This window comes from Myotis yumanensis, unplaced genomic scaffold (genome assembly GCF_028538775.1).
Source record: "Myotis yumanensis isolate MYYU_CA2020_CCGP unplaced genomic scaffold, mMyoYum1.0.hap1 SCAF_4, whole genome shotgun sequence".
Lineage (NCBI taxonomy): Eukaryota > Metazoa > Chordata > Mammalia > Chiroptera > Vespertilionidae > Myotis > Myotis yumanensis.
In genome coordinates, this window is record NW_027223755.1 from 103,486,545 (window position 1) to 103,508,465 (window position 21,921).

General features: G+C 62.2%; 4 protein-coding genes across 4 annotated transcripts in view; 3 read left to right on the top strand and 1 right to left on the bottom strand.

The window, feature by feature from the left end:
* Positions 1 to 322: 322 nt before the first annotated feature.
* On the top strand, positions 323 to 2,811 carry GNG13 (G protein subunit gamma 13). Its single transcript, XM_070413353.1, has 3 exons — positions 323 to 402; positions 2,057 to 2,188; positions 2,370 to 2,811. The coding sequence occupies exons 2-3, from the start codon at positions 2,091 to 2,093 to the stop codon at positions 2,473 to 2,475; spliced, it is 204 nt and encodes a 67-aa protein (XP_070269454.1). The 5' UTR covers positions 323 to 402; positions 2,057 to 2,090; the 3' UTR covers positions 2,476 to 2,811.
* Positions 2,754 to 11,336, bottom strand: CHTF18 (chromosome transmission fidelity factor 18). Its single transcript, XM_070413352.1, has 22 exons — positions 11,232 to 11,336; positions 10,906 to 11,076; positions 10,676 to 10,826; positions 10,336 to 10,504; positions 9,848 to 9,940; positions 9,702 to 9,754; positions 9,439 to 9,568; positions 8,745 to 8,954; positions 8,150 to 8,247; positions 7,794 to 7,917; positions 7,558 to 7,709; positions 7,308 to 7,401; positions 6,837 to 6,935; positions 6,630 to 6,760; positions 6,177 to 6,348; positions 5,086 to 5,310; positions 4,841 to 4,990; positions 4,612 to 4,742; positions 3,885 to 4,029; positions 3,650 to 3,781; positions 3,188 to 3,245; positions 2,754 to 3,114 (listed from the first exon to the last, which is right to left on the bottom strand). The coding sequence occupies exons 1-22, from the start codon at positions 11,320 to 11,322 to the stop codon at positions 2,978 to 2,980; spliced, it is 2,916 nt and encodes a 971-aa protein (XP_070269453.1). The 5' UTR covers positions 11,323 to 11,336; the 3' UTR covers positions 2,754 to 2,977.
* Positions 11,337 to 11,616: 280 nt separating this feature from the next.
* RPUSD1 (RNA pseudouridine synthase domain containing 1) lies at positions 11,617 to 14,920 on the top strand. Its single transcript, XM_070411616.1, has 6 exons — positions 11,617 to 11,748; positions 12,396 to 12,585; positions 12,684 to 12,807; positions 12,900 to 13,002; positions 13,126 to 13,227; positions 13,758 to 14,920. Exons 1-6 carry the CDS (start codon positions 11,646 to 11,648, stop codon positions 14,183 to 14,185), a joined length of 1,050 nt encoding a protein of 349 aa, XP_070267717.1. The 5' UTR covers positions 11,617 to 11,645; the 3' UTR covers positions 14,186 to 14,920.
* Positions 14,921 to 18,941: 4,021 nt separating this feature from the next.
* The window catches only part of LOC139009528 (mesothelin-like protein), a 6,109-nt gene continuing 3,129 nt past the window's right edge, over positions 18,942 to 21,921 (top strand). The window contains exons 1-3 of the mRNA XM_070413796.1: positions 18,942 to 18,990; positions 19,277 to 19,397; positions 20,358 to 20,559. Of these exons, the coding sequence (XP_070269897.1) occupies positions 18,942 to 18,990; positions 19,277 to 19,397; positions 20,358 to 20,559 (372 nt within the window). The remainder of the gene's footprint in view (positions 18,991 to 19,276; positions 19,398 to 20,357; positions 20,560 to 21,921) is intronic.

Consider the following 21,921-nt stretch of genomic DNA (forward strand, 5'->3'; position numbering starts at 1 on the left):
GGGCACACACAGCCTGGCGCCTGCATCGCCCAATGACCCCGGGGACACAACCTCCCTGAGAGTGCACACCCAGGGCATTGTCAGAGAAGGGGGTGCAGTCTTGGCCCTGATGGTGTCTGCACTGAAGATTGAAAGGCAGGACAGGACTGCATCACCCAGGGCCAGAGCTGACCTGGAAATGCATCTGCCACCCCTGGAGGCTGGCCAGGCTAGGCCAAGTCCCCAGGGTCAGCTCAGCCCTGAGGAGGGCGGGTGGAGGGTGGGGGCGGTGCCAGAGCCTGGCCCCAGGTGGCAGGAGTGGGCGGGCACCTGCTGGGCTCTGCCTGTGTGCCAGGCTCACTCGCCCATCACTTAGTCTTCAGTCACTTTGTCATCATTTCTCCCTCGCCATCACCGCCCAAGGTAAGTCTGATGAACTGGTCCCTGAAGCTGAGCAGGGAACTGAAGCCCAGGGTTCTGAGACTTGCCCAGGTCTCACTGGGCTGACCCGGACAGACCCAACCAGAGACAAGACGCCCCTGCCTATCTTCCAGGGGAGGACAGCCGCCCTGAGTGTCCCAAGGGACCAGGCCTGGTGGGGAGGACCCCTGTGCGCAGGCGGGTGGGACAGAGCAGCTTACAGGAAGGGGAGCCAGGTCCCCCCCACCGTGAGCAACACTCGCCGCCCCCCAGTGCCCACCAAGCACTGTGTTGGGGGCAGGGCGGGCTGTGGGGTGGGCAGAGTGTATGGGACTGAGGCCGGGCTCAGCAGCAGCTTCACACAGGTAGGGCCAGACGGAGGAGGGGGCTGTGGACAGGGCCACTGCAGTCCCCCGACAGGGATGCCCCCCATGTCTGTCCGCATGAGAGCCTGCTGTGGGGGTTGGGGTGCTGGAATTTGGGGTCTCTGGGAGAGGAGCCTGCGAACCCCCTCCTTGACTGCCCCTCAGAGATCCCCTACTCCCCAGGCTCTCATCCTCACTCCTGGCTGACCACCCCACGACCCCCTCCAGTCTGTGCACTCTCCCCAACCACCACAAGGAACAGGACCCACCCCCCCCCTCTCCCCCGCCCCCTCTCTCTCACACACACACACACACACACACACACACACACACACACACACACGTCTCCATGGAGACAGCCTGAGGCCGCAGGGTCATACTCGTCAGCCTGTGGACCCCCTGCCCACCCTCCCAGTCAAGAAAGCCAGACCATTGGTTCCCAGCCTCAGTGATGGGGGTAGTGTGTGGGCGGGGGGGGGCAACAAGGGACTCCCTGGGCCCCTGGAGTGAACTGGGTGGGGGACTTACAGAGCAACTTGCCCTCATGTTCCCCCAACCGCTGGATCTCCTGAGAGGTCTCAACCTGAGACTTTGCCAGGTTGGTTCACAAGCAGAAACTGGGCCGATGTTTGTGAAGTTCCAGGGGCAACACTGGGCAGCAGGAGGCTGCAGCTGTTCTGAGTCCTGACCTCCCAAGATCCTCAGCACCCCAACCCCCAGCCAAAGATGCAAAATGCAGTCAAATCCTCCTAGCCCCAGGATTAACGTGCCCGCAGGGGGGGCTCTGTCCATGCAAAGTAGGGGAAGGCACAGGCAGGGTCCTGCCCTTTGCATGGTCTGGGCTACACCTCTGCCCCCAGGAGTGGGAAGCGGGCCTCACAGGGGGCGGGTTGGTGTGGGCTCTTGGGAACCTGTCTTTGCTGTGTGCCGGTTCCCGCTATCTCCCGTCTCCAACCCAGAGGCCCAGCCATGGTGAGGCTTTGATTGGGTGGGGAGGCAGAGCTAAGGGTGGAAAGTTTCCTCTGCAGCAAATTAGCCCCTGGGGGCAGGGCAGTCGAATGGAACCTCATTAGTGGAGCCTCAGACCCAGGCCCTGCACCCCAGTACTGCCTGTGTGGATCTGGGGAAGCCTGTGGGGCTGGTGGTGCAGCCCCTGGGGACCTCCCCGGGCAGTGGGTTGTCATTGTGCAAGGATAGTGCTCCCTCCTTTCCTGTGGGGGTCTCATCGGTGGGGGAGACCGTCTGGGGGCTACTACAGGCTGGAATCTCTATCACCTCTTCGTGTCCTCCAGCCCCAGGCTGGCCACTTCCGAAGCCCCCGATCCCATGGAGGAGTGGGACGTGCCCCAGATGAAGAAGGAGGTTGAGAGCCTCAAGTACCAGCTGGCCTTCAAAAGGGAGATGTCATCCAAGAGCATCCCTGAGTGAGTCCCCAGGACCCCAGAGCCTCAGCCTCACCCCACCCTGGGCCAGCTGTTGATTTGCATCTCATTTCCCTATCCTGTGCTCATTTGCATAAGCTATGATCAGACCCTCATGTGTAACGCTGGGCAGCACTTGAGGGGCAAGGTGCCCACCTGCTCACCCCAATCTCCCCACCCACAGGCTCCTCAAGTGGATCGAGGAGGGGATCCCCAAAGACCCCTTCCTCAACCCTGACCTCATGAAGAACAACCCGTGGGTGGAGAAGGGCAAGTGTGCCATCCTGTGAGACCCCCAGCCCCAGGCGCATGCCTTTGTGAAGAGGACAACTCGGTAAAGGTGTGACTTTTATAAAGACTTCCCAGTGCTCCCAGAACGCCTTTCCTTCCCCTTCTTCTCCTAAACTCTAAGGGGCCCCCTGAGGCTCGCAACCATGGGAACAATGGGCAGGGGCGAACCCCCTGAACCTGTCCCCAAGGCCCCCTTTTCTTGGACTTTCCAGTGAGCTGACAGCAGCTGGGCCTTGGCTCCCTCCTGTTGCTTCTTAAGTCCTACACCATTCCTGTGTCACTGTCCCCAGCTTTAATAAGGTCCTCTCAGAATCCAAATAAAAAATAACAGAGAAAGCAACACCAAGGGGTCCAGTGTGGATCTGGGGACATCCAGCATGACCTTGGGGTGCCTGGTGTCGATCTGGGTGTCAGTCATGAACACTGGGGCATCCGGTGTAAATCAGAGCATCCAGCACGGACCTGGGGTATCCATGGAGTGGGGTGTCTGGTGTGACCCAGCTACAGCAGGTCCCTGATGTGCAGGTTGCGTCGCACAGCGTTGGAGACGCCCTCCTTGAAGCGGAACCAGACGTCGCTCCTGCCCACCGCAGTGCCCATGCGCTGCTCGACCGCGTCAGTCTCAGGGGCTGTGTTCTCTGTGGGGGCCACAGGGTTGGTCCTCTGACTGACCCCAGCCCCTCCCTCCACAGCTCCCACACCCACGCACACCTGCACTCAGGGCTGCTGCTCTCCTGATGACCACACGGCCGAAGAAATCCCTCTCGGTCTGCAGAGGGCGGGTGGTCAGATTCACGGACAGACACATCCGGGACACTCCCTGCCATGAGGGAAAACTCTCCCCGGGAGGATGGGCCTCGTGGCGCCTCTGCACCGTGGCCCACGGCTGAGGAATAGACACCTCTCCCAGCCCCTCCCCTCCCCCTGTACTGACCCACTCAGCAAGGGTCCCCTCTGCCCCTTACCACCCTCACAGCTGCCTGGTCCCTGTCAGGGCCAGGGCAGGAGGTGCCAACAGAACCCACCCTCCTGCCCAAGTGGGACTGAGCCCAGGTGAAACCCGACCTTGCTGAGCAGCAGGGACTGGACCTTTAGGTGGGTCCCTCAGAGCTCAGAACCAGCCTGTACCAAGGTAACACAGCCCCACCCCCGTGCCCCTTCCAGCCCCCAAACCTGGTCCTCCAGGGCTGCTCTCTTCAGGATGCGCTCCAGCCGCTGCTCGTGGCTGCGTGGGGTGGGTGGCTGTGCCCCTTTCCCCCCAGCAGCCCCCTGTGGGCCCTTGGCCTTGGGGGGACTGCCATCCACCTGCAGGAAGTGGATGTGATGAGAGCTGGCTGGGCAGGGCCATTCCAAGGGCAGGATCCACCCTACAAGGCCCTGCTCTGCCCCAAGCCAGAGGTGGGCTCACCTGGGGGCTGTCCCCATCTCGGGCCAAGGCCTCTGCCCGCCGCATCTTCTCCATTTCAATCTCACGGGCAATAAGCTGCTTGGCCTGGTAGGTGAGGGGCTTTCGGGCAGGCAGTTCAGGGAAGCGGCAGACCTCCTCCAAGTTCCTGCGGGGGGGGGGGGGGGGGGGGGGGGGGAGGCACCTGCTCAGTAGTGATAGCAGCAGGGCACCCACCACAATGACTCCAAATGCCAGAACGAGAAAGCCGCAGGACAGGGACCTCCCTAGGGCTACAAAGGGAGGGAATGAGACATGGCAGGGCTGGGCCTCAGGCTGGGCTTCGTGCTCAGAAACCGCCATTACTGCCTCCTTGCCATCGGCACAGAGAAACACCTGCATCCCAGACACTGGGGCCCTGACTGGGCAGCAGGACCCTGGGGCCCGAGTTCCACCCCCACAACCATCTCAGGACAGGGGAACAGCCCTAGGGAGCTCGAGGACCCCCTGGTGGGGTTCCTGGGGAACCCTGGGGCAGAGAGTTCTGTAGTACAAGCTCAGGTCCTGGGGCTACCTATGCCCAACCTGGGGGCCCACTTCAGTCACATGTGGGCAGGAGCTGAGCTAGAACCGACACTCCCGCCAACCTCTAACAAATGGGAAACTGAGACTCACGCCTCACCAAGGCCATGCTTTTCCACTCCCGGCCCAGCCCCCCACAACCCTCAATCCGGGTGCTGCACAGACTCACGGCTCCAGCCTGTAGACATACTGCCCGTCAGGCGTGCGCTCCTGGCGGTAGGTTAGGCTGTAGGCAAGCATGGTGCCCACAAGGCTGCTCAACTGGAGCTTCTCACGCGTGCTGTACAGCTGCGTGCTCACCTGCGGGCAGGTAGGTAGGTAATAGGTAGGAACACTGAGCACAGCCAGGAACCCAGTCCGGCCGGAAGCCACACCCTCCTTCTGGGTGAGGCACTCACAGGGCGAAGCTTAGGCACGAGGATGTCCAGGAGCAGGCAGAGGGTGTCCAAGACGAGGGCCTGGGGCGCTGTTTGGTTGCGAGTGGCCGGAGCAATACCTGACACCAGTGTCTGGATCAGGTTCTGCACCTGACTTGTCCGGTTCTGGGCCTGGGGTGGAGGGTAAACCAGAACCAGGTCAGCCAGGACCCCCAGGATCCCAGGCCCGGCCTAGATAGGGGCGAAGGGCAGGGTGCAGGGCACACCTCCTGCTGGCTACTCGGGAAGGCGATCCTTGGCACATGGCTGGAGGCGAACAGCAAGTGGAAGGCCACAAGCAGGAAGGGCTGGTAGCGCAGCAACTGGAAGCTCTGGCTGTGGTGGGCGGCCTGGCCCAGCATGTCCTCAAAGGCTAGCCAGTCGAGGGCCGTACACACGGTGCCCAGGCTGGAGTCCCGCAGCCGCAGCCGCAGGAAGTTGTCAAACAGGCCCTGTGAGTAGTGGGTCCCTGAGCCCCTCCAGCATCATGACCCCCCCACAGCACAAGGGACCCTTCACTGCCCATCTGCCCTGCCAAGTGCGGGGACTCAGGATAGCACCCGAGTGGCCACATGTGAGTGCCCACATGGCCCTGAGGGGGTGCCAGGAGGGCCACCTGCTGCCCCCACTCTGGTTTGACCAAGATCCTGGGATGTGCAGGAAAGAACCCCCCACCCCACCCCACCCCTCCCTAAAGGGAGTCTGTCCACCAGAATTGAGGCAGAGCCCCCACTCTCCTTCTACGTAGACGTCCCCTCCCCTCCTGCACTTGCTCTGCCCGCTGCAACCATGGGTTTCTGGATTTGCACGGATCCCTAACCACTAACCCAAAGAGGCTGTTAGGGAGACAGCTTAGGCCGGGCTTTCAAGGTTGGGGGTGCATCTCTGCCACCTGCTCAGGCCAAAATCCCTACCTGCTCTCTAATCCACGTCCCCATTCCCGCAGCTCATGTCCAGAATCAAGCCCACCCCACCCCCTGCCACTGGATCAGGCTCCCCAGTGCTGCCACACTGCCCCTCACATTGGTTCCCATCTGGTAGCCAGTGATCCCATCAATCAAAACGACCCCCATCCCCACACCCAGCACCCTGCCATGCTGGTGGCCACCCCCCTCCTAGCACCAGCCTCTCCTCTGGCCTCTGTGCTGCTCATATTCCCGAGGCCTCTCTGATGCCCTGTCTGCCCCACCTCATTCCCATCCCACCTGCTTCTTCTAGAGCCTGGCACTATCTGAACTGTCTCCTGTTCATAGTCTGGGGACAAGGGAACACCCCCAACACGGCACCCTGGAAAAAGGTTCAGGGAGAGTGCAGTTACCTGGACGACCTTCTCATGCTCGCCCGAGGAGGCAGCCACATGCAGGATATGGTAGAACCGCTGTGCAGCCAAGGTCAGGGGTGCCTCGGCAGCCCGGTGCCCCAGCCCCGTGAGCCCATCGCCCAGCAGGAGCGTGTGGGTGGGCAGAGTGGGGTCCTGGCCCACACGTCGCCTGCAGAAGGGTTGCTGAAGCTGGAGTGGAGCCCCACCCACTTTATTCCTGTGGGCAGCACCCTCCCGACTCGAGGCAGCCCCAAGGAGGCAGCAGTGAGGGAGGCTGAGGCACAGCCTTGAAAGCAGGGCCCAAGCAGCCTTGGGTTTCTGTTGGCAGAACGGGGGGTCGGGGGTGGAAGGGGGGGGGACTGCACACGCAGGGTTTATGTCAGGGCTGGGGGCACCATAGGTATCCAGGCTGAGCCTGGCTCACCCACTCTTTCTGTCCACCCCTTCTACCTCTGGGCCCGGGGCAGCTGGAAGACCTCCTGCCACACGGAGAAGAGCCCCTTGCGCTGGTCCTTGAGGCCGACTCGCGTGGTCTGCACAGCCTGAACACTCAGCTCCCGCTGGCCTCGCCCATGCAGGAACTGGACGCAGGGTGTGGGGGTTGAGAGGTAGCTGCCCCCTGTCCCACGCCCCCACAGCCAGCTTCCTCCCGCCCACCTGCAGGGTGTTGATGCAGGCTCGGATGTCATTGTCTGTCTTCTCACAGAGGGCTGCTAGGGCACCTGGGTCGACCTGCAGGCCCTGTCGTAGGGAGATCTGCAGGAGGCAAGAGCACGGCTATCCACCCCCCTCTCAGAGCTCCACCCTGTAGCCACCTCCTCCCTAGAAACAGGTGAGTAGCTGCTCTCATCCTACAGGAGACAAAAACTACAGATCCTGTAGACTCATCTCGGTCCCCACTAGGGACCACCCACCGCCAGAGATCAAAGTGAACCAGTCACCCTCACCCCAGGACCTGGGATGGGGGGAAGGGAGTGGCAACAGCAGAGGGGCTAGTGCCCTGGATGGCAGAGGGGAGGGGTGTAGAGAGGTGGGGAGGGGAAGATGAGACCATGACAGGAGTCACGCCCACCCTGTCGTCAGCCATGCAGCCCCAGCCCTGTGCCCCACCTCCACACCCCCACTGACCTCCTGCAGCCGCTGTATGAGTCTGGAGGGTAGTATAGGTGGAAAGTGGAGCAGGAAAGCCTGCTGCTTCAGCTGCCGCAGAGAGGGCGCGAACCTGCAGATGGGCACAGGGTGTGGGGGGAAACCCTCATGCCAAATCCCAGCCTCAAATCCACTGGGTGGTCAGGGGCCCTCTGCCCTCCTGTGAAAGCCCCGCCCAGTGGAGCACCCACAGGCCCTTACCTTCAAAATCCTGCCCCACCCTACTCACTGGTCATTACAGATGCAGATGACTGGCCTCATCAAGAGACCCCCCTCTGCCCGCGGCCGCCGCCCCTCACCCGCCAACATGGCCCGGCCCCCCAGCTCTGCCTCCTTCGGGCCCTTGCGGTCAATGATGCTGAGGAGCACGTTGATGGCAGCCTGGGGGGACATGCAGTGGGTGCAATGAGCCACAGCCCCGATTGCCCACCCACCCACCCCTGGCCAGGCACCCAGGAGGCCCACCGTGGGGGCCCCATCGATCTCATCGATAACCAGGCAGTTGGGCTTCCCACCAATGCCCAGCACCGACTCCATCTGCGTGGCCGCCTCAATGTGCGTGCGGAAGGCCTCAGGACTGCGGTCGTCACTGTAACCATAGAGCAGGGGAGGGGCCATCAGGGCAGCTGTGGCCGCGGCCAGGGCAGCAGCCACTGTCCCTGGCAGGATGATCTCCCAGGGCCAAGCTGCTACACTCCTCGAGGCTACCCTGCGACATGACTGCTCCAAATCCCGATGCCCCGAGGACCCGTGTCCCAGATTCAACCAGACAGATCAGGACAGACACGAGGCCCAGAGGTCAGGCCTTCCCTTCCACTCACCTTGCATTCATTTCCACCACACAGTACCCAGCATGCCTTGCGATCACATGGGCCAGAGTGGTCTTGCCTAGCCCAGGGGGTCCACATAGCAACGCTACCTACAACCAAGACACAAAGACAGGCTGCAACCCGCACCACGTTGGGGAGAATCTGACCCAACCACCACGGCTGATAATCCTGTCCCATGAGGCGTGGTGCCAGGGAATGTCCGTATCACCCCACACCCACCCGTCATCAATGAGGACCCCAGCATGCCCATGGCTCAGAACGAACACTTCAGAAAGAGAGAAAACCCTGAATAAAGTGATGGGGAGACCTGACAGGGCCACAGCCGTTACTGACCCCTCAGAACCACTCACTGTCCACCACAGTCATCCTTCGGGAGGTACTGGGCCCTCGAGGGACACTGACCTTACCCACGTCATTAGAACAACCAACTCCCGTTCACATCACGGACTCCCCTCCGGTCGTCATGCCCTCAGCCACGCTGAGGGGCACACTGCATGCCTTGTGGTCCCCGAGGTACAAAGGCACCAGCCAGGGAGTATAACCCCTGGGCTCAGAGATGCATGCAGTGCACAGAGGTTGGGCTCACTTTCTGCCGGGGCCGCCGGCTCAGGTCCAGCTCAGCCTCAAGCATCTCCTCCAACACCTGGTCGTGGCTTTTCCACTTGCCGGAAGCTGTGGCCTCCTTGCCAACCCGGGACGGCTCCACACTGGGCCTGGGCTTCCGGGCCGGCCTCTCTCGGCCGAACACCGCCAGGTCCCACAGCTTCAGCCACTTGAGGAGGCAGCGGTTGGTGAACTGCGGGAAGGGAGGTATTGCCTGGGAGGAACCCCCAGTGCCAAGGATTCCGTCCTGCCCCTCGTGCTGTCCGAGGACACACACAGGGATGCTGAGGCTGAGTAACAAGTGACCCCCACTCATCCTACTGGTGAGTGGCAGAGTGAGGCTCACACAGGGGCCTCCATTCCCATAGCCCTGGCCCTGACCCCTCCAGGAGCCCCGGGGCACCCCGCCCAGGGGCATCAGTTGCTGAGAGGAGAGGAAACAAAGGCTACAGGCACGGGGTGCTCTGGATCCGCAGCCCACACCAGAGGTGACCAGCAGCATGCCGGCCCTGTACTTGCCTCAGTTTCCCCATCTACAACTCAGCAAAGCACACCAGAGCCCTGCTTTCCATTCCAACAGGGCTGTGGGCTGGTGATATGTTATTTGGCTGGACCCTGAATTCCCCCCTCCTGGCAGCAAGAAAGCCAGGCACACTTGAGCAAGTGCAAGGCCTCACGTCGTCACTGAGCAGCTCCGTGTAGTGCTGGGGCGCAAATTCATCCACCCAGAGGCTGTGCGGGGAGTCTTCTTGGCGGTTAGCCGGCACCTCCTCAGGGGTCTCCTCTTCCATCTCCTCTGTCCTGAGGCTGAAGAGCATTGTGCCCTGAGCCGCCCGGCCTTCACTCCAGCAGGGATCACTCCCTGCACAGAATTCAGGCCGGGGGTCAGTAGTTCAAGAACTGCTGAAGGTTCCAGGAGCAAAAGGACCCACTACGTCACCTGTGCAGCGTCTCTGAGAGCCGCTGGGCCTCTTCGAGCAATCGCTGCCGCCGCTGTGCACAACAGGGGTTAGGATCAGGATGGCTCAGACAGCCAGTCGCCCCAGAGCTACCCCTCTCCTCCCAGCGAACCCCAGCAGGCCCCACCTCACTGTCAACCTGCTCCTTCAGAGAAGTGAAAGACACACCCAGCAGGTCCAGGCGGCCACGTCCACGCCACTGGGTGCCCACGGAAGGGCTCTGTGGGGGAGAGAGAGCAGCAGTCACCTCTGAACACCCTCCTCGGTCACGGGGTTACCCATGACCCCCTCCCAACAATGCTCAGAGACCTAGGTGGCATCCCCCAGCCCCGGCAGGCCTAGAGATGGAGGAGTCCCCTCTCTCACTAAGGACTGGAGGAGCAAAAGCCCCTAGGGAGGGGGCAGCTCTAGGAGCGAGGAGAAGAAAGTGGAGGGGGCAGAAGAAGGGAGAGAGAGGAAGAGTCCCTCCTGAACTGACGGCTGGAAGCCCAGTGAACTTCCCGAGGAGCCCCGGAGTCCTCGTGTGGACATGATTTCCGGGGCTGTGCAAGCCTGCCAACCCCACAGGGCAGCTGTGGCCAGCCTAGACACCCCCCATGGCCACACAGCACCCACCTTCCCCCCCGTGCCCACGGGGTCCGCCCGGAGCACCAGAAAGGCCCGGTCACCGCCCGTGGAGGTCACGTTGATGTAGTCCTCCAGGACAGGGGGTCGCCTCAGGACCGGATTGCGAGGGGCTGGCGGGGCCCCTTTGAGCCCCAGGTCAGCACCAGGGTCCACAGTCCTGGGAAAGGACCAGGCTGTCTTGCACTTTGCTTCCTGTTACCCTCAGGAAAGGAGCCAGGCTCCCCCTCTGCTGCCCACCCGCCCACAGGCCCACAGCCCAGGCCTTGGGGCCTGGTCAGAAACACGAGACCCTTCGATCCCAAGACTCTCGGACCCCCAGGCCACACACCCCTCGCCCCACAGCTCAGCGGGGACCTCAGGACTCGGTGGGGGGGTGATGTCCCGAGGAGGGGAGTCGGGAAGCGGCGGCTCTTCCATCTCATCCTGCCCGAAGTTCAGCCTCTTGACCGCCTCCAGCCTGGGCCGCTTGACCCCGGGAGCTGGGGAAACACAGTCTGGGAAGAAACAGGTGCTTCCCCTGCCTTCCTCCCACCCCGATGGGGGCCTCGACGGACGTACCGAGGAGGAGTCTGTCCCTCTCTGCGTCGGCGGCCAGCTGCCTCCTCCTGGCACCCCTGCGGTTCCCTGCGGGTCCACCTGGAGAACAGGGCGCCGCAGCGTCCCCTCCAGCAAGGGCCTCCTCGAACGTCGGCCGGACCCTGTCCCTGCAGGGTGACAGCGCCTCGGGCCCTGCAGGGAGAGAAGATGCACAGCAACCGCCTCGGGTCGCGCTGCCTGCAGCCGGCGCTCCCGGTCCCCGAGCAGCCCTCCCGAACGCCCGGGGCAGGCAGGCCGGGGCCCTGCCCGGCTACAAGTGACAAGGCCGCGCCCGGGCCCGCGCCCACCTTCCAGCTCCGCCAGCACCTCGAGCTCGTCCGCAAACTGGCTGTGGAAGTCGTCCTCGACGCCGTGCAGCTCCCGCTCGTAGTCCTCCATGGCCACGCGTGCCCGCCGAGCCCGCCGGAGTCGCCGCCGGCTCCGAAGCTCCCGCGCTACAGCTGCGCGCCGCTCCCGCCCCCCGCGTCCCGGCGCCGCCAATGTACAGTCGGCGTGCCCTGCGGCGCTCAACCATTGGTCAGTAGGCAGGGCGGGGCGGGGGCGGGGCTGCGCGCGCAGGTAGGGTGGGGCCGAGTCAAGGCTTGGAGTCCGAAAGGCAAGTCCCAAGAGCTCGCTATTGGTCCACACGGCTGCCCGTCTGGGGGCGTGGGCGGGGCTCTGCGGGCAGGCCGGACCTGGAAAGAAGTGGTTCCGTGGCCCGAATGAAAAGTCCCTGGGTCGTGGATCGCGAGGTGCGGGGACGCGGGAGCTGGATCGGGGCGGGTCAGCGGCATCGGGGACCCGGACGGCGCGGCCCGACTGCAGGTCGGTACCAGAGTGGGCGGGGGCAGGCTCGCCACCGGGATCCACCCAGAACCCCTTGGCCCATCGTACGCAGGAGGTGGGGGCTTCCGCGGAGGGGAGGTAGGGAATGGTGTGTCTGCATGGAGGGTGGGGGGGCGAGGGTGAACTCCACCCCTGCACCCATCGCCACCCCCCCCCCCCTTGCACCCGGCTGCCCTGTGCCGCCCCCGGCTGCCCTGTGCCGCCCCCGGCTGCGAGGGCCGTAGCAGCCCCTCTACTTGACCCCTCCCCACTCAGGAAAAGGCCCCTATCTCGCGTTCCTGGTCTGTTGGGAAGGGTCGGTGGGAGTGGGCTGCAGAGCAAGACTGTTTCTCCCAAGGCCTGGGTCTGGCCGGGACTGTGGGACTGCCCCACGTCCAAGCAACACTGGCTCCCCTCACCTTGACCACACTCCCACCCCAGTTGCCACTCTCCTTCGAGGTTCAGGGGTGAGAGTAGTTAGGAGCCCAGTGGATGCAGGCACATAGTAGGTGCATGTGTTTGCCTGATACACAGCGTTTGTGGCTTCAGACCCAGAGCTCTGGAGAGCAGGGGTGGTCTACCCGAGCTGGGCATGACCCTGACATGGGCTGGTCACCCTATGAACCACATGCTTGCCCTGCATGCAGGCCCCACCATGGAGCCAGGCAGTGTGGAGAACCTGTCCATTGTGTACCAGAGCCGTGACTTCCTGGTGGTGAACAAGCACTGGGACGTGCGCATTGACAGCAAGACGTGGAGGGAGACCCTGACCCTCCAAAAGCAGCTGCGGCACCGCTTCCCCGAGCTGGCTGACCCCGGCACCTGCTACGGGTTCAGGTACCTGGGAGTGCGGCACAGGGAGCCCAAGGCAGCCTCCGCGGGAGGGAAGTGGCTGCCCCTAACCCGGCCTCTTCTGTCCCTTTGCTCTATGCCAGGTTCTGCCACCAGCTGGATTTCTCCACCAGCGGAGCACTCTGCGTGGCCCTAAACAAAGCAGCTGCAGGCAGTGCTTACAAGTGCTTCAAGGAGCGGCGGGTCACCAAGGCTTACCTGGCTCTGGTAAGGCCTGGCCAGGCCTGGGGCATGGGGGCTCCGGTGCTCAGCCCACATCAGCAGGCCCTGAGTTTCAGGTGGGCTCCCCTGACCCGCAGGTTCGGGGGCACGTCCAGGAGAGCCGGATAACCATCAGCTATGCCATTGGCAGGAACAGCACAGAGGGTCGGACCCACACCATGTGCATTGAGGGCACCCAGGGTACGGTGGGCAAGGGGGCAGGGGCCATGGCACATGTTTCATCTAAGGGGACCTTGTGCCGAGGTGACCTGGGGCCCGGGGCTGACCCAGGCAACCCTCACAGCCTCCCTTCCTCCCCCGCAGGCTGTGAGAACCCGAAACCAAGCCTCACGGAGCTGGTGGTTCTAGAACATGGGCTCTATGCAGGTGACCCCGTCTCCAAAGTGCTGCTGCAGCCCCTCACAGGTACATTCAAGAGCGGGGCCAGGAAGCTTCCCAGGCTCCTCCCTCCCCGTGCTCCCCCTCCCCCCCCAGTGTCCTGCCCCTGGTGTGCTGGGTGCCTGGTGTCAGCATCTCCTCAAGCAGTGCACTGCAGTGTCCCCATTAGATAGGAAAGGAAACTGACGCACAGAGGCAAGAGTAGCCTGACGGGGGCCACCCTAAACATTGCTGGCAAAGCGGATCCTCTCCCACACACTTCACCCCGCAACCTGCGGCTCTTGCCCTAGAGGTGGTCTTGCTGGTCTGGGTGTGAAGGCAGTGGAGAGGCGGGCCTGAGGTCTCCAATGTACCAAGTGCCACCCTGGCCCTGCCCTCGCCAGAGGTGACACCATAAGTTGACTTCCATTCTAAGTTCTTATGTCCTCGTCTGTAGCAGGAAGCAGGAAGGGTTATTGCATGTGCCGCTGAGTTGGCAGCTGGGGACAGTGACATGAACGGTGGGTGGTGGTCATGGAGTGGCACCCCTGCCTCACTGGCCCTCTCTCCCCACACAGGCCGGACGCACCAGCTGCGTGTACACTGCAGTGCCCTCAGCCACCCCATTGTGGGGGACCTGACCTACGGGCAGGCCTCGGGCCAGGAGGACCAACCGTTCCGCATGATGTTACATGCCTTCTACCTGCGGATACCCACCCAGGCCGAGTGTGTGGAGGCCTGTACACCAGACCCTTTCGTGCCCACCCTTGACGCCTGCTGGAGCCCTCACACCCTGGTACAGCCACTGGACCAGCTTGTCCAAATCCTGCGGGCTGCCCGTGACCCTGAACCCTCAGAAGGGGACCCTGGGCCCTGCAGCCCCTCCACGCACCTGCCCAGGCCAGGCCGGCCCCCACCGCCCCCTCCCTGTCCCCCTGAGACAGAGGCTCAGAGGGCCTCATATCTTCAGTGGCTGTCAGAGTGGACACTGGAGCCAGACAACTGAGAGTGTGGGCCTGATGTCTGGGTGAAGACTGGAACCTCCAGGTGGACGGGGACTGCGGGCCAGAACCCTAAGCCTATCTGGAGGCGGAGGTGTCCCAGCCACAGAGCACTGACCCCACTCCAACTGTAGCAGCCAAACCTGAAGAGGGACCCATGGCCAGCAGGGGGAGCCAGGCCACCACGATTATGGAGGATGAACTCGGGGTGGTAGGACCAGCCCCCCCCAATAAGGAACCAAGGCCTGCCAATCCTCCCCAGACACCTTTCGGACTCCAAAGCTTTACCCCCAGGGCCTGTGTGTAGACGTGCCCAGGGGTTGCCCTGGAAAAGGACCCAGGCCGGCCCTTGCTGGGCCCCTCACCTTGCTCCTTTCTCTGTTCAGACCCTCTGTGCCATCACCCCAGCTTGGCTGAGCCCTCTCCACCTGCAAACCCTGACTGGTCCCCTGCCCGGCCAGTCCTGCTTTGTGCCTTGGCTTCTGCCGAACTCTGCCCATGGGTCTCCGACCTCCACCCACATCCTAATCATCACACATGGGGGTGGGTCAGGGCCGTCCCTTCTGGCCTGATGTAAGTGCTGGGGGGGGGGGGGGTGCTCCCACACAGCCCCTGGTTATCAGACCTTAGCCTAGGAGCAAGGGCAGCCCAGCTCCCGCCTCCTCTGTCCCCTACAACACACCCACATCATTCCAGCTGCCACAGGGCTCCAGGACTTAGAATAAAGGCTCAGTGACTAACCCTGTGAACAGCCATGAATAATTCTGATGTGGGGGTTACAGGGGAGCCCAGACTCCTGCACCAGGTAGGCCTCTGTCCCAAGCCCTCCTGCAGGACCCAGGACTGACCTCGAGGCCTGGCTGCTGCCCTGTACCCCTATGCAGTGGGTACACTCCTGCCCTGGTCGGAGGATCCCTGGCCCTCCCAACAGAAAACATTGGAACATCCAACTAGTCTCACCAGAGTCCCTGATAGAAAGAGCTACTACCGTGGCCACCATCATACCGGTCTTAGGGCCTTCCACCATGTCAGAACGCCATGGGAGGGCTGTCGCCTGGGCCACCAACCAGTCTGAAGTCACATGCCACATCCCTGCACCCAGCTGGGCCAGACCCCTCCTCTCACCAGTTGACACAGGTCCTGTCATGGGGTTCCTGGGCTGGACCTACCTATGACCACATCAGGATCTCAGTGGGATGGAGCCAGAAGCAGCCACCATAGGGTCTCTGCAGAGGCCTGCCTCCTGCATCAGTTTCCTCATCTATGACAGGAAGGGCTGGAGCAAACCAGAGGGGCCCACAGGATGCCCACAGTGGTCACCCAGACGGTCAGGTGGTTACTGTGGTTACCCAGCGTGACTGGCGGGGTGTGATGGGATAGCATCACCAGTCCCCGTCCCAGCACACCTGCTTCCTCGTTTTCACACTTGCTGAACCTTCTACCTGAGAACACATCACCTTGCTGAGACCTGCCCCAACTTTCCCTTCTGCCCCTGCCTCCACCCATACCCGCAGGCCACCCTACAGCACACACAGGTTTTCAGCCTGGCCACAGGGTCTGGTCATGCTTCCCACTCACTGCTGTGTGGCCACAGGCAAGTTGCTCAGCCTCTCTGAGCCTGAGTTTCTTCCTCTGTGAAAGGGGCACGGAAGCTGGGCCATGAGCCGAGGCCGACTCACTGAGGGAGGCAGTGCTTGGAAGAGCCGGGCAGGCTGTGGCTCTACAGCCCAGCAGGTGCTCTGTTGCTGTGGTTATTTGTCTGGGCCTGGGCCTGGGCCTGGGGCTGCCCTGGAGGCTTAGCCTCCACAGGCCAGCATGTGGCCTCCTGTACTCGCTGGCTGCTTCCTGCTCCCACCCACTCTGAACTGTGGGAGTCTCCTGCCCTGGAAGCAGGAAGACCCCACCACTGTATGACATCCCGCTCCCCCAGAATCCCTCACTGTGTAGAGCCCTCGGCCAAAACCTGGACTCCCATGGGACCTGTGCAGGACCAAGAGCAATCCCCCCGGCTGTCAGCCCGCAGGCTCAGGTCAGTGCCTCTGCTTGGCCGTGACGCTGGCTTGCTGGGCACAGGCGGCCCTGTGATGCAGGTGGAGGTCATCAGGCCACTGAACCCGGGCTGTAGGTAGGTCAGGAAGTCCCTCCTGTAATCACCCCTCCTGTTCAGCCTTGGAGGTCTGCTTGGTGGACTGGCCCCAGAGCATGCGTGGCACACGCTCCACCATCAAGGCTGCCCACCTGGTGCCCACATCCCCTCCCTGCTCCTGGTACTCAGGGGTGTGTCTACGCCTGCCTGGCTCTGCTCCAGCACCCACAGAACAGAGACACTGCCACACACGTCACCAAACCTCGGCACCACACTGAGTCCACGTGTGCCTAATGTCCCTGCAGGGGGCACACGTGCTCAAAGATGTGCATGCTCCCAGGCACACGCATACAGGCACCTGTGTGCACAAGCTGACACGCACACACAATGAAGGCAGAGATACCTGAGTATGAACGCACATACAACCCTCGAGGCACGACCTCTCCATGGGAAGGCGTTACGCTTCGTAGCTGCCAACCATGCGCTCAACATCTCACTCTCCTGGGGCTGAGGAGCAGGTGCCACTGTGCTGGGGCCCCAGGGGCCAATATAGTAGCGTCACCTGGCACAGCTCCAGCCCCTCCCCTACGCCAGCCCGGTGAGCGTCACTGCAGGAGGGGGTGGCTGCACAGACAGGGTGCTGGTGAGGCGTGGAGGTGAGCGGGGACCCTGGCGCTCCAACCCTGCATCACCCCGGTGCCCCAGGGCTCAGCTGCAAGGACGGACATGCTCAGTGGGCTGAGACGGCTAGTGTCTGCCACCTGGTTACAACCCTCTGCATCCAACCACCCATGCCTGGCTCCAGAGCACCACCCTCCACCAGAAGTTCTTTGTGCTCAGGTGAGGGGTAGGGGCCAGGGTGGGAGTCATCACCAGCTGGGCCCACAGGACCAGGCTTCTAGTCTGGTATCTGCAGGCCTGGGCAGGGAGCTGAGCCTCCATTATGCCCCCTGCATGGGGAATAACCTCCCTGTCTTGCTCCTGGTCCATGTGGAATCTGAGGCTCACTGGTACCCCAAACTGTGAGCCTGTGCAAGGCGGTGCCTAGGAGTGGGCAGTGTGGGCCAGCCTCCCAGATGTCCGTCACCTCCCAGGACCTGAGTCCCCAAGCTTCACAGCTTTGGTCTCCACCATAGACAGGCCTGCCCGGGGGGCGGGGGAGGGGGGGCCGCCGGGGGGAGCTGCACTGTGGGCTGTGTCTGTGACCAGGACTTAGGCCCAGAGAAGGGTGGAGAGCTGCCTGGGCCGCCCAGATGTGGGAGTGAAGCCATGGCCGCTCACCTGGTGAGCCGGGCAGGTTGGGAAGCCACCAGGTCTCCCCCAGCAACCTGTGGGGACCCGCTGGGACTGCTGCCCCCTCCCCTGTAACTGTCAAGGGATCTGTTCATTGGAGACACCACAACCCAAGCCACAGCCGGTGGGTCCCCTGAGCCCCAACTTACGATAAGAAAGGCCTGGCTCCCCCTAGAGCAGCTCCCTTTTGTTCCAAAGATGCTTGTTGGTGGGGCTGTACCCCTCCCCAAAGGCAGAGAGACACAGCGGTAGCCCGGCTCAGGTTGCCTGCCCTGCAAGGCGCCCAGCCTGCGTGACACTGGACAGAAGCCCTTCTTTTTTTTTTTTTTCTTTTTTTTTTTTAAATACATTTTATTGATTTTTCACAGAGAGGGAGGGAGAGGAATAGAGAGTTAGAAACATCGATGAGAGAGAAACATCGATCAGCTGCCTCCTGCACATCTCCTACTGGGGATGTGCCCGAAACCAAGGTACATGCCCTTGACCGGAATCGAACCTGGGACCCTTCAGTCCAAAGGCCGACGCTCTATCCACTGAGCCAAACCGGTTAGGGCCAGAAGCCCTTCTTGTCTGTGCCCCTCGGCCAAGGCTGGTGGGGGGAGGCGGTGGGGCCGGCCTCATCACTTCCTGTCTCCTCTCCAGCTCGTCCTGGACCCGCTGCTTGTGACCCCAGCGCCTTCCATGCACCGCGCACAGCCATGGGCCCCAGAGCAGGTGTGCTGACGGCCCTCAGGGCAGGGGCTCCGGGCAGCAGGAAGGCCAATGTGGAGAGTGTTCACACTCCGGCCACCATGTCCTCCCGAGCCTGCGATCAGGGCTCTGCCCCAGGATGCCCCCCGCCGGCTGGGGCTCAGGGGAGGGAAGGAGAAAGGCAGGCAGGGCCCTGGGCCTGGGAGGCCTCCAGGGGACAAGGAGAGGCCATGGCTAGAAGGGGCTCAAGAGGTCGTGGTCGACCCCATTCCCTCTGTTTGAGGGTCTTGGGTCTCAAACTGTGAGGACAGAGCCACAAGGATAGAAAGTACAAGTGCATTGGTACACACAGTCCACACGTGCACATCTCATCACACATGTGTGAACATTGGCAGGCACATGTACAGTCCATCACATATGTGTGCACATGCTTCCAGACACAAAAAAAGACACACACCACCAGCTGCACATGGGTACACATCATCACATACATGTACACTGCCATACCACCAGGTATGCATTGTATTGGGCATACATGCCACCACGGACATGTGTACGCCACCACACACGTGTGCACATCACATGTACATGCTGTTGGGAACACAACGCATGCAGTGTCAGACAGACACACGTATAGTCAGACACACACCACGCTCAGGCCTAGGCCGCTACACACAGGTGACCAGGGCCACATGGCGTCCGAGGTCTCCATGTTGGACAGACCCGCGCTGGACCTCCCACGTGTGCTTCCCCTCAGCAGGGCTCAGCCTTGAGGGGCTAGAGCAGCGGTTCTCAACCTGTGGGTCGTGACCCCTTTGGCGGTCGAAGGACCCTTTCACAGGGGTCACCTAAGACCATCCTGCATATCAGATATTTACATTACGATTCATAACAGTAGCAACATGACAGTTATGAAGTAGCAACAAAAAAAAGTTTATGGTTGGGTCACAACATGAGGAACTGTTTAAAGGGCCAGAAGGTTGAGAACCACTGGGCTAGAGGCTGCTGACGGCCTGTTCTGTTCCAGGCCCCCTGGTGAGCCGGGGCCTCATCCTCTGCATGTGGCTCACTACTCACTGCGCTGGTCCCCACGCTGAGGGCTTCTCCCAGGAAGGGCTGGATGCCAGCAGGGCCGACCTGTGGGCCAGGTGAGTGCCCTCCCCTCCTGCAGCTGATCCCCTGGCCGGCCTGGAGGAAGGGGGTGGGTGAGAAGGAGGGACCACCTCCAGGGGCGGCAGACGATGACCAGGCATGGCTGTGGCAGGGCCCCCGACTTCTGGCTCTGAACCGGGGCCTGAACATCACCCACCCAGGTCCAGGTCACTCATCCACCTTGCCCTCAAGTGGCCCAGAGTTCAGTGTCCTCCATCAGAGTCAGGCGCCCAGGCCATCAGAGCTGGCTGGGGCCAGGGTCCCTCCTGAGCCCCCCACTGCTCCCACTGCTCCCCTCAGCCTGGCAGGCGATCACAGCTCATCCTGAGTCCTCATACTTCCTTCCTTCTACCCTGAGGCTTTGCTGCCCCCTCAGGCCCCAAACAGCCCCTGCATTGTTTCCGTGCACTTTGCGGGGGGGGGGGGGGGGGGGGGGGGGGTCATGCCTAGGCTCGGCGGCTGTCCTCTCCTTCCCTGGGGAGTTGGAGGTCAATGATTAGCCATCAATTGATCAATCAGTTGACTGACCAGAAAAGGCTGGAGGCCCAGTTGGACCACTGGACCCAGGTTAAAGCCCCAGAGACCCCTTCCTGGTCACGAGATTTATTACTCACACCGTGAGGAAGGCCCTGCCAGGAGAGGAACTGGCTGTGGTGGCCCAGCGGGTGCCCAGGCTACATCTCCTCCAAACCCTCAGCCATCGCTGGGACCGGCCTAGGGAGGAGGCAAAAACCCAGCCTGGCCTCCCCTGCTCACAGCTCAGAACCTGAACTGGGCGCTCACAGGAGGACCGGGAGAGGGGGACGCCGGAGTCCCGCCTGTGCCAAGGCCCTGCCTGCCACACTGCCTGTCTCATTCCTTCGGTGTTGCGAGTCTAACCCCCATCCTGCATGCTGCCGCCTGGGCTGCCCCTCCCGCCCCACCTCCTCCCTCACCACCTGCCTCCTTCTGCTCAGTGCCAACACCTCCCTCCTGCAAGGCTTCCGCTGCCAGCCAGCCAGCCAGCTGTCCCGGGACCGGCTTTCAGCTCTGATCAGGAGGATGGCATCGCAGCAGGTGCTCCTCAAAGCCTGGCAGGTAAGAAGCCCTGGTTGGCATGAGTGGACTGGCGTGTCGAGGGCAAGAACAGGCTCCCAGGAGAAGGGCCCTGGAGAGGGGGTGGGAGGGAGAGTGTCCCCGGCAGGGACACAGGCCAGCAAGGGCCAGGACCGTTCGGCCCAGACGGTCTCTATGCCAACCTGCCAATTTCACAGCCACCTACGAGGCATCTCTTAGGCCAGTGGTCAGCAAACTGCGGCTCGCGAGCCACATGCGGCTCTTTGGCCCTTGAGTGTGGCTCTTCCACAAAATACCACGTGCGGGCGCGCATGTACAGTGTGATTGAAACTTCGTGGCCCATGTGCAGAAGTCAGTATTTTGTGGAAGAGCCACACTCAAGGGGCCAAAGAGCCGCGTGTGGTTCGAGAGCCGCAGTTTGCCGGACCACTGTCTTAGGCTGACTCCGAGGTGACAGAAGCCTGCCCACCCCCCGTAGGGCCCACTTTGGGTTGTTTCTAGGACTTCTCGGCCAGTTGCCCACAGACCCCAGCCTGTTTTCGGTTGGGTGAGGGCTTGTTCACCTGGCCTGCGCTGGCCTCTTTCTGACTCCTCCTTGGGGTAGATCTTCCAGCCTTCTGGCCTTTCCCCCTGGGCCATGAGAGGGGCCTGCTGAGCCCACCTCAACTCACAGCTGACCTAAGCATGGCCTGCCCTGAGTTGGAAGAAAGGAAGGAAGGAAGGGGGGAAGGGAGGAAGGAGGGAGGGAAGGAAGGGAAGGAGGGAGGGAGGGAAGAAAGGAAGGAGGGAGGGAGGGAAGAAAGGAAGGAGGGAGGGAGGGAAGAAAGGAAGGAGGGAGGGAGGGAAGAAAGGAAGGAAGGAGGGAGAGAGGGGGGAGGGAAGGAAGGAGGGAGAGAGGGGGGGAGGGAAGGAAGGAAGGAGGGAGGGAGGGAAGAAAGGAAGGAAGGAGGGAGAGAGGGGGGAGGGAAGGAAGGAGGGAGAGAGGGGGGGAGGGAAGAAAGGAGGGAGGGAGGGAGGAAAGGAAGGAAGGAGGGAGGGAGGAGGGAGGGGGAGGGAGGGAAGAAGGATATCCATCATTCTCATTATAAAGTTAATATAAATCTAGTAATAAAAGGAAGGAACACACACAAAAATAAAAGAAGAAAAACAACTACCAATAAATTTGAAACGACCTCAAAGGAGGCCAGGCCGGACAGGAAGTCAGGGCAGGGGTGGCACTGGGATGAGCCTCCATGGTGCAGTGGGCGGGGTGGACAGGGCCTGAATGCCAGCCCGGGGTTGGGGGGGGGGCAGTAATGTTCAGGCTGGGTTTGCCCCATCTGGGGCCATTCTGATGTGGAGGTGGAGGCAGGCAGAGGAAGACATCAAGTCCAGGTGACACAGAGCAGGCAGGTGGGCGGAGGGAACTGGATGGATATGGGGCCGGACATAGGGGTCTTGGGCCCAAAGGCCTAACTGAGGGGG

Coding starts and splice junctions, on each gene's coding strand:
- RPUSD1 (XM_070411616.1), top strand. CDS start 11,646: ATGAAAAGTCCCTGGGTCGTGGATCGCGAGGTGCGGGGACGCGGGAGC. Junction 12,808..12,899: donor CCAAGGCTTACCTGGCTCTG/GTAAGGCCTGGC, acceptor CCTGACCCGCAG/GTTCGGGGGCACGTCCAGGA. Junction 13,228..13,757: donor GCTGCTGCAGCCCCTCACAG/GTACATTCAAGA, acceptor CTCCCCACACAG/GCCGGACGCACCAGCTGCGT.
- CHTF18 (XM_070413352.1), bottom strand. CDS start 11,322: ATGGAGGACTACGAGCGGGAGCTGCACGGCGTCGAGGACGACTTCCAC. Junction 11,077..11,231: donor GGTGCTGGCGGAGCTGGAAG/GTGGGCGCGGGC, acceptor CTCTCCCTGCAG/GGCCCGAGGCGCTGTCACCC. Junction 4,991..5,085: donor TCCCGAGTAGCCAGCAGGAG/GTGTGCCCTGCA, acceptor CCTCCACCCCAG/GCCCAGAACCGGACAAGTCA.
- GNG13 (XM_070413353.1), top strand. CDS start 2,091: ATGGAGGAGTGGGACGTGCCCCAGATGAAGAAGGAGGTTGAGAGCCTC. Junction 2,189..2,369: donor TCATCCAAGAGCATCCCTGA/GTGAGTCCCCAG, acceptor CCCCACCCACAG/GCTCCTCAAGTGGATCGAGG.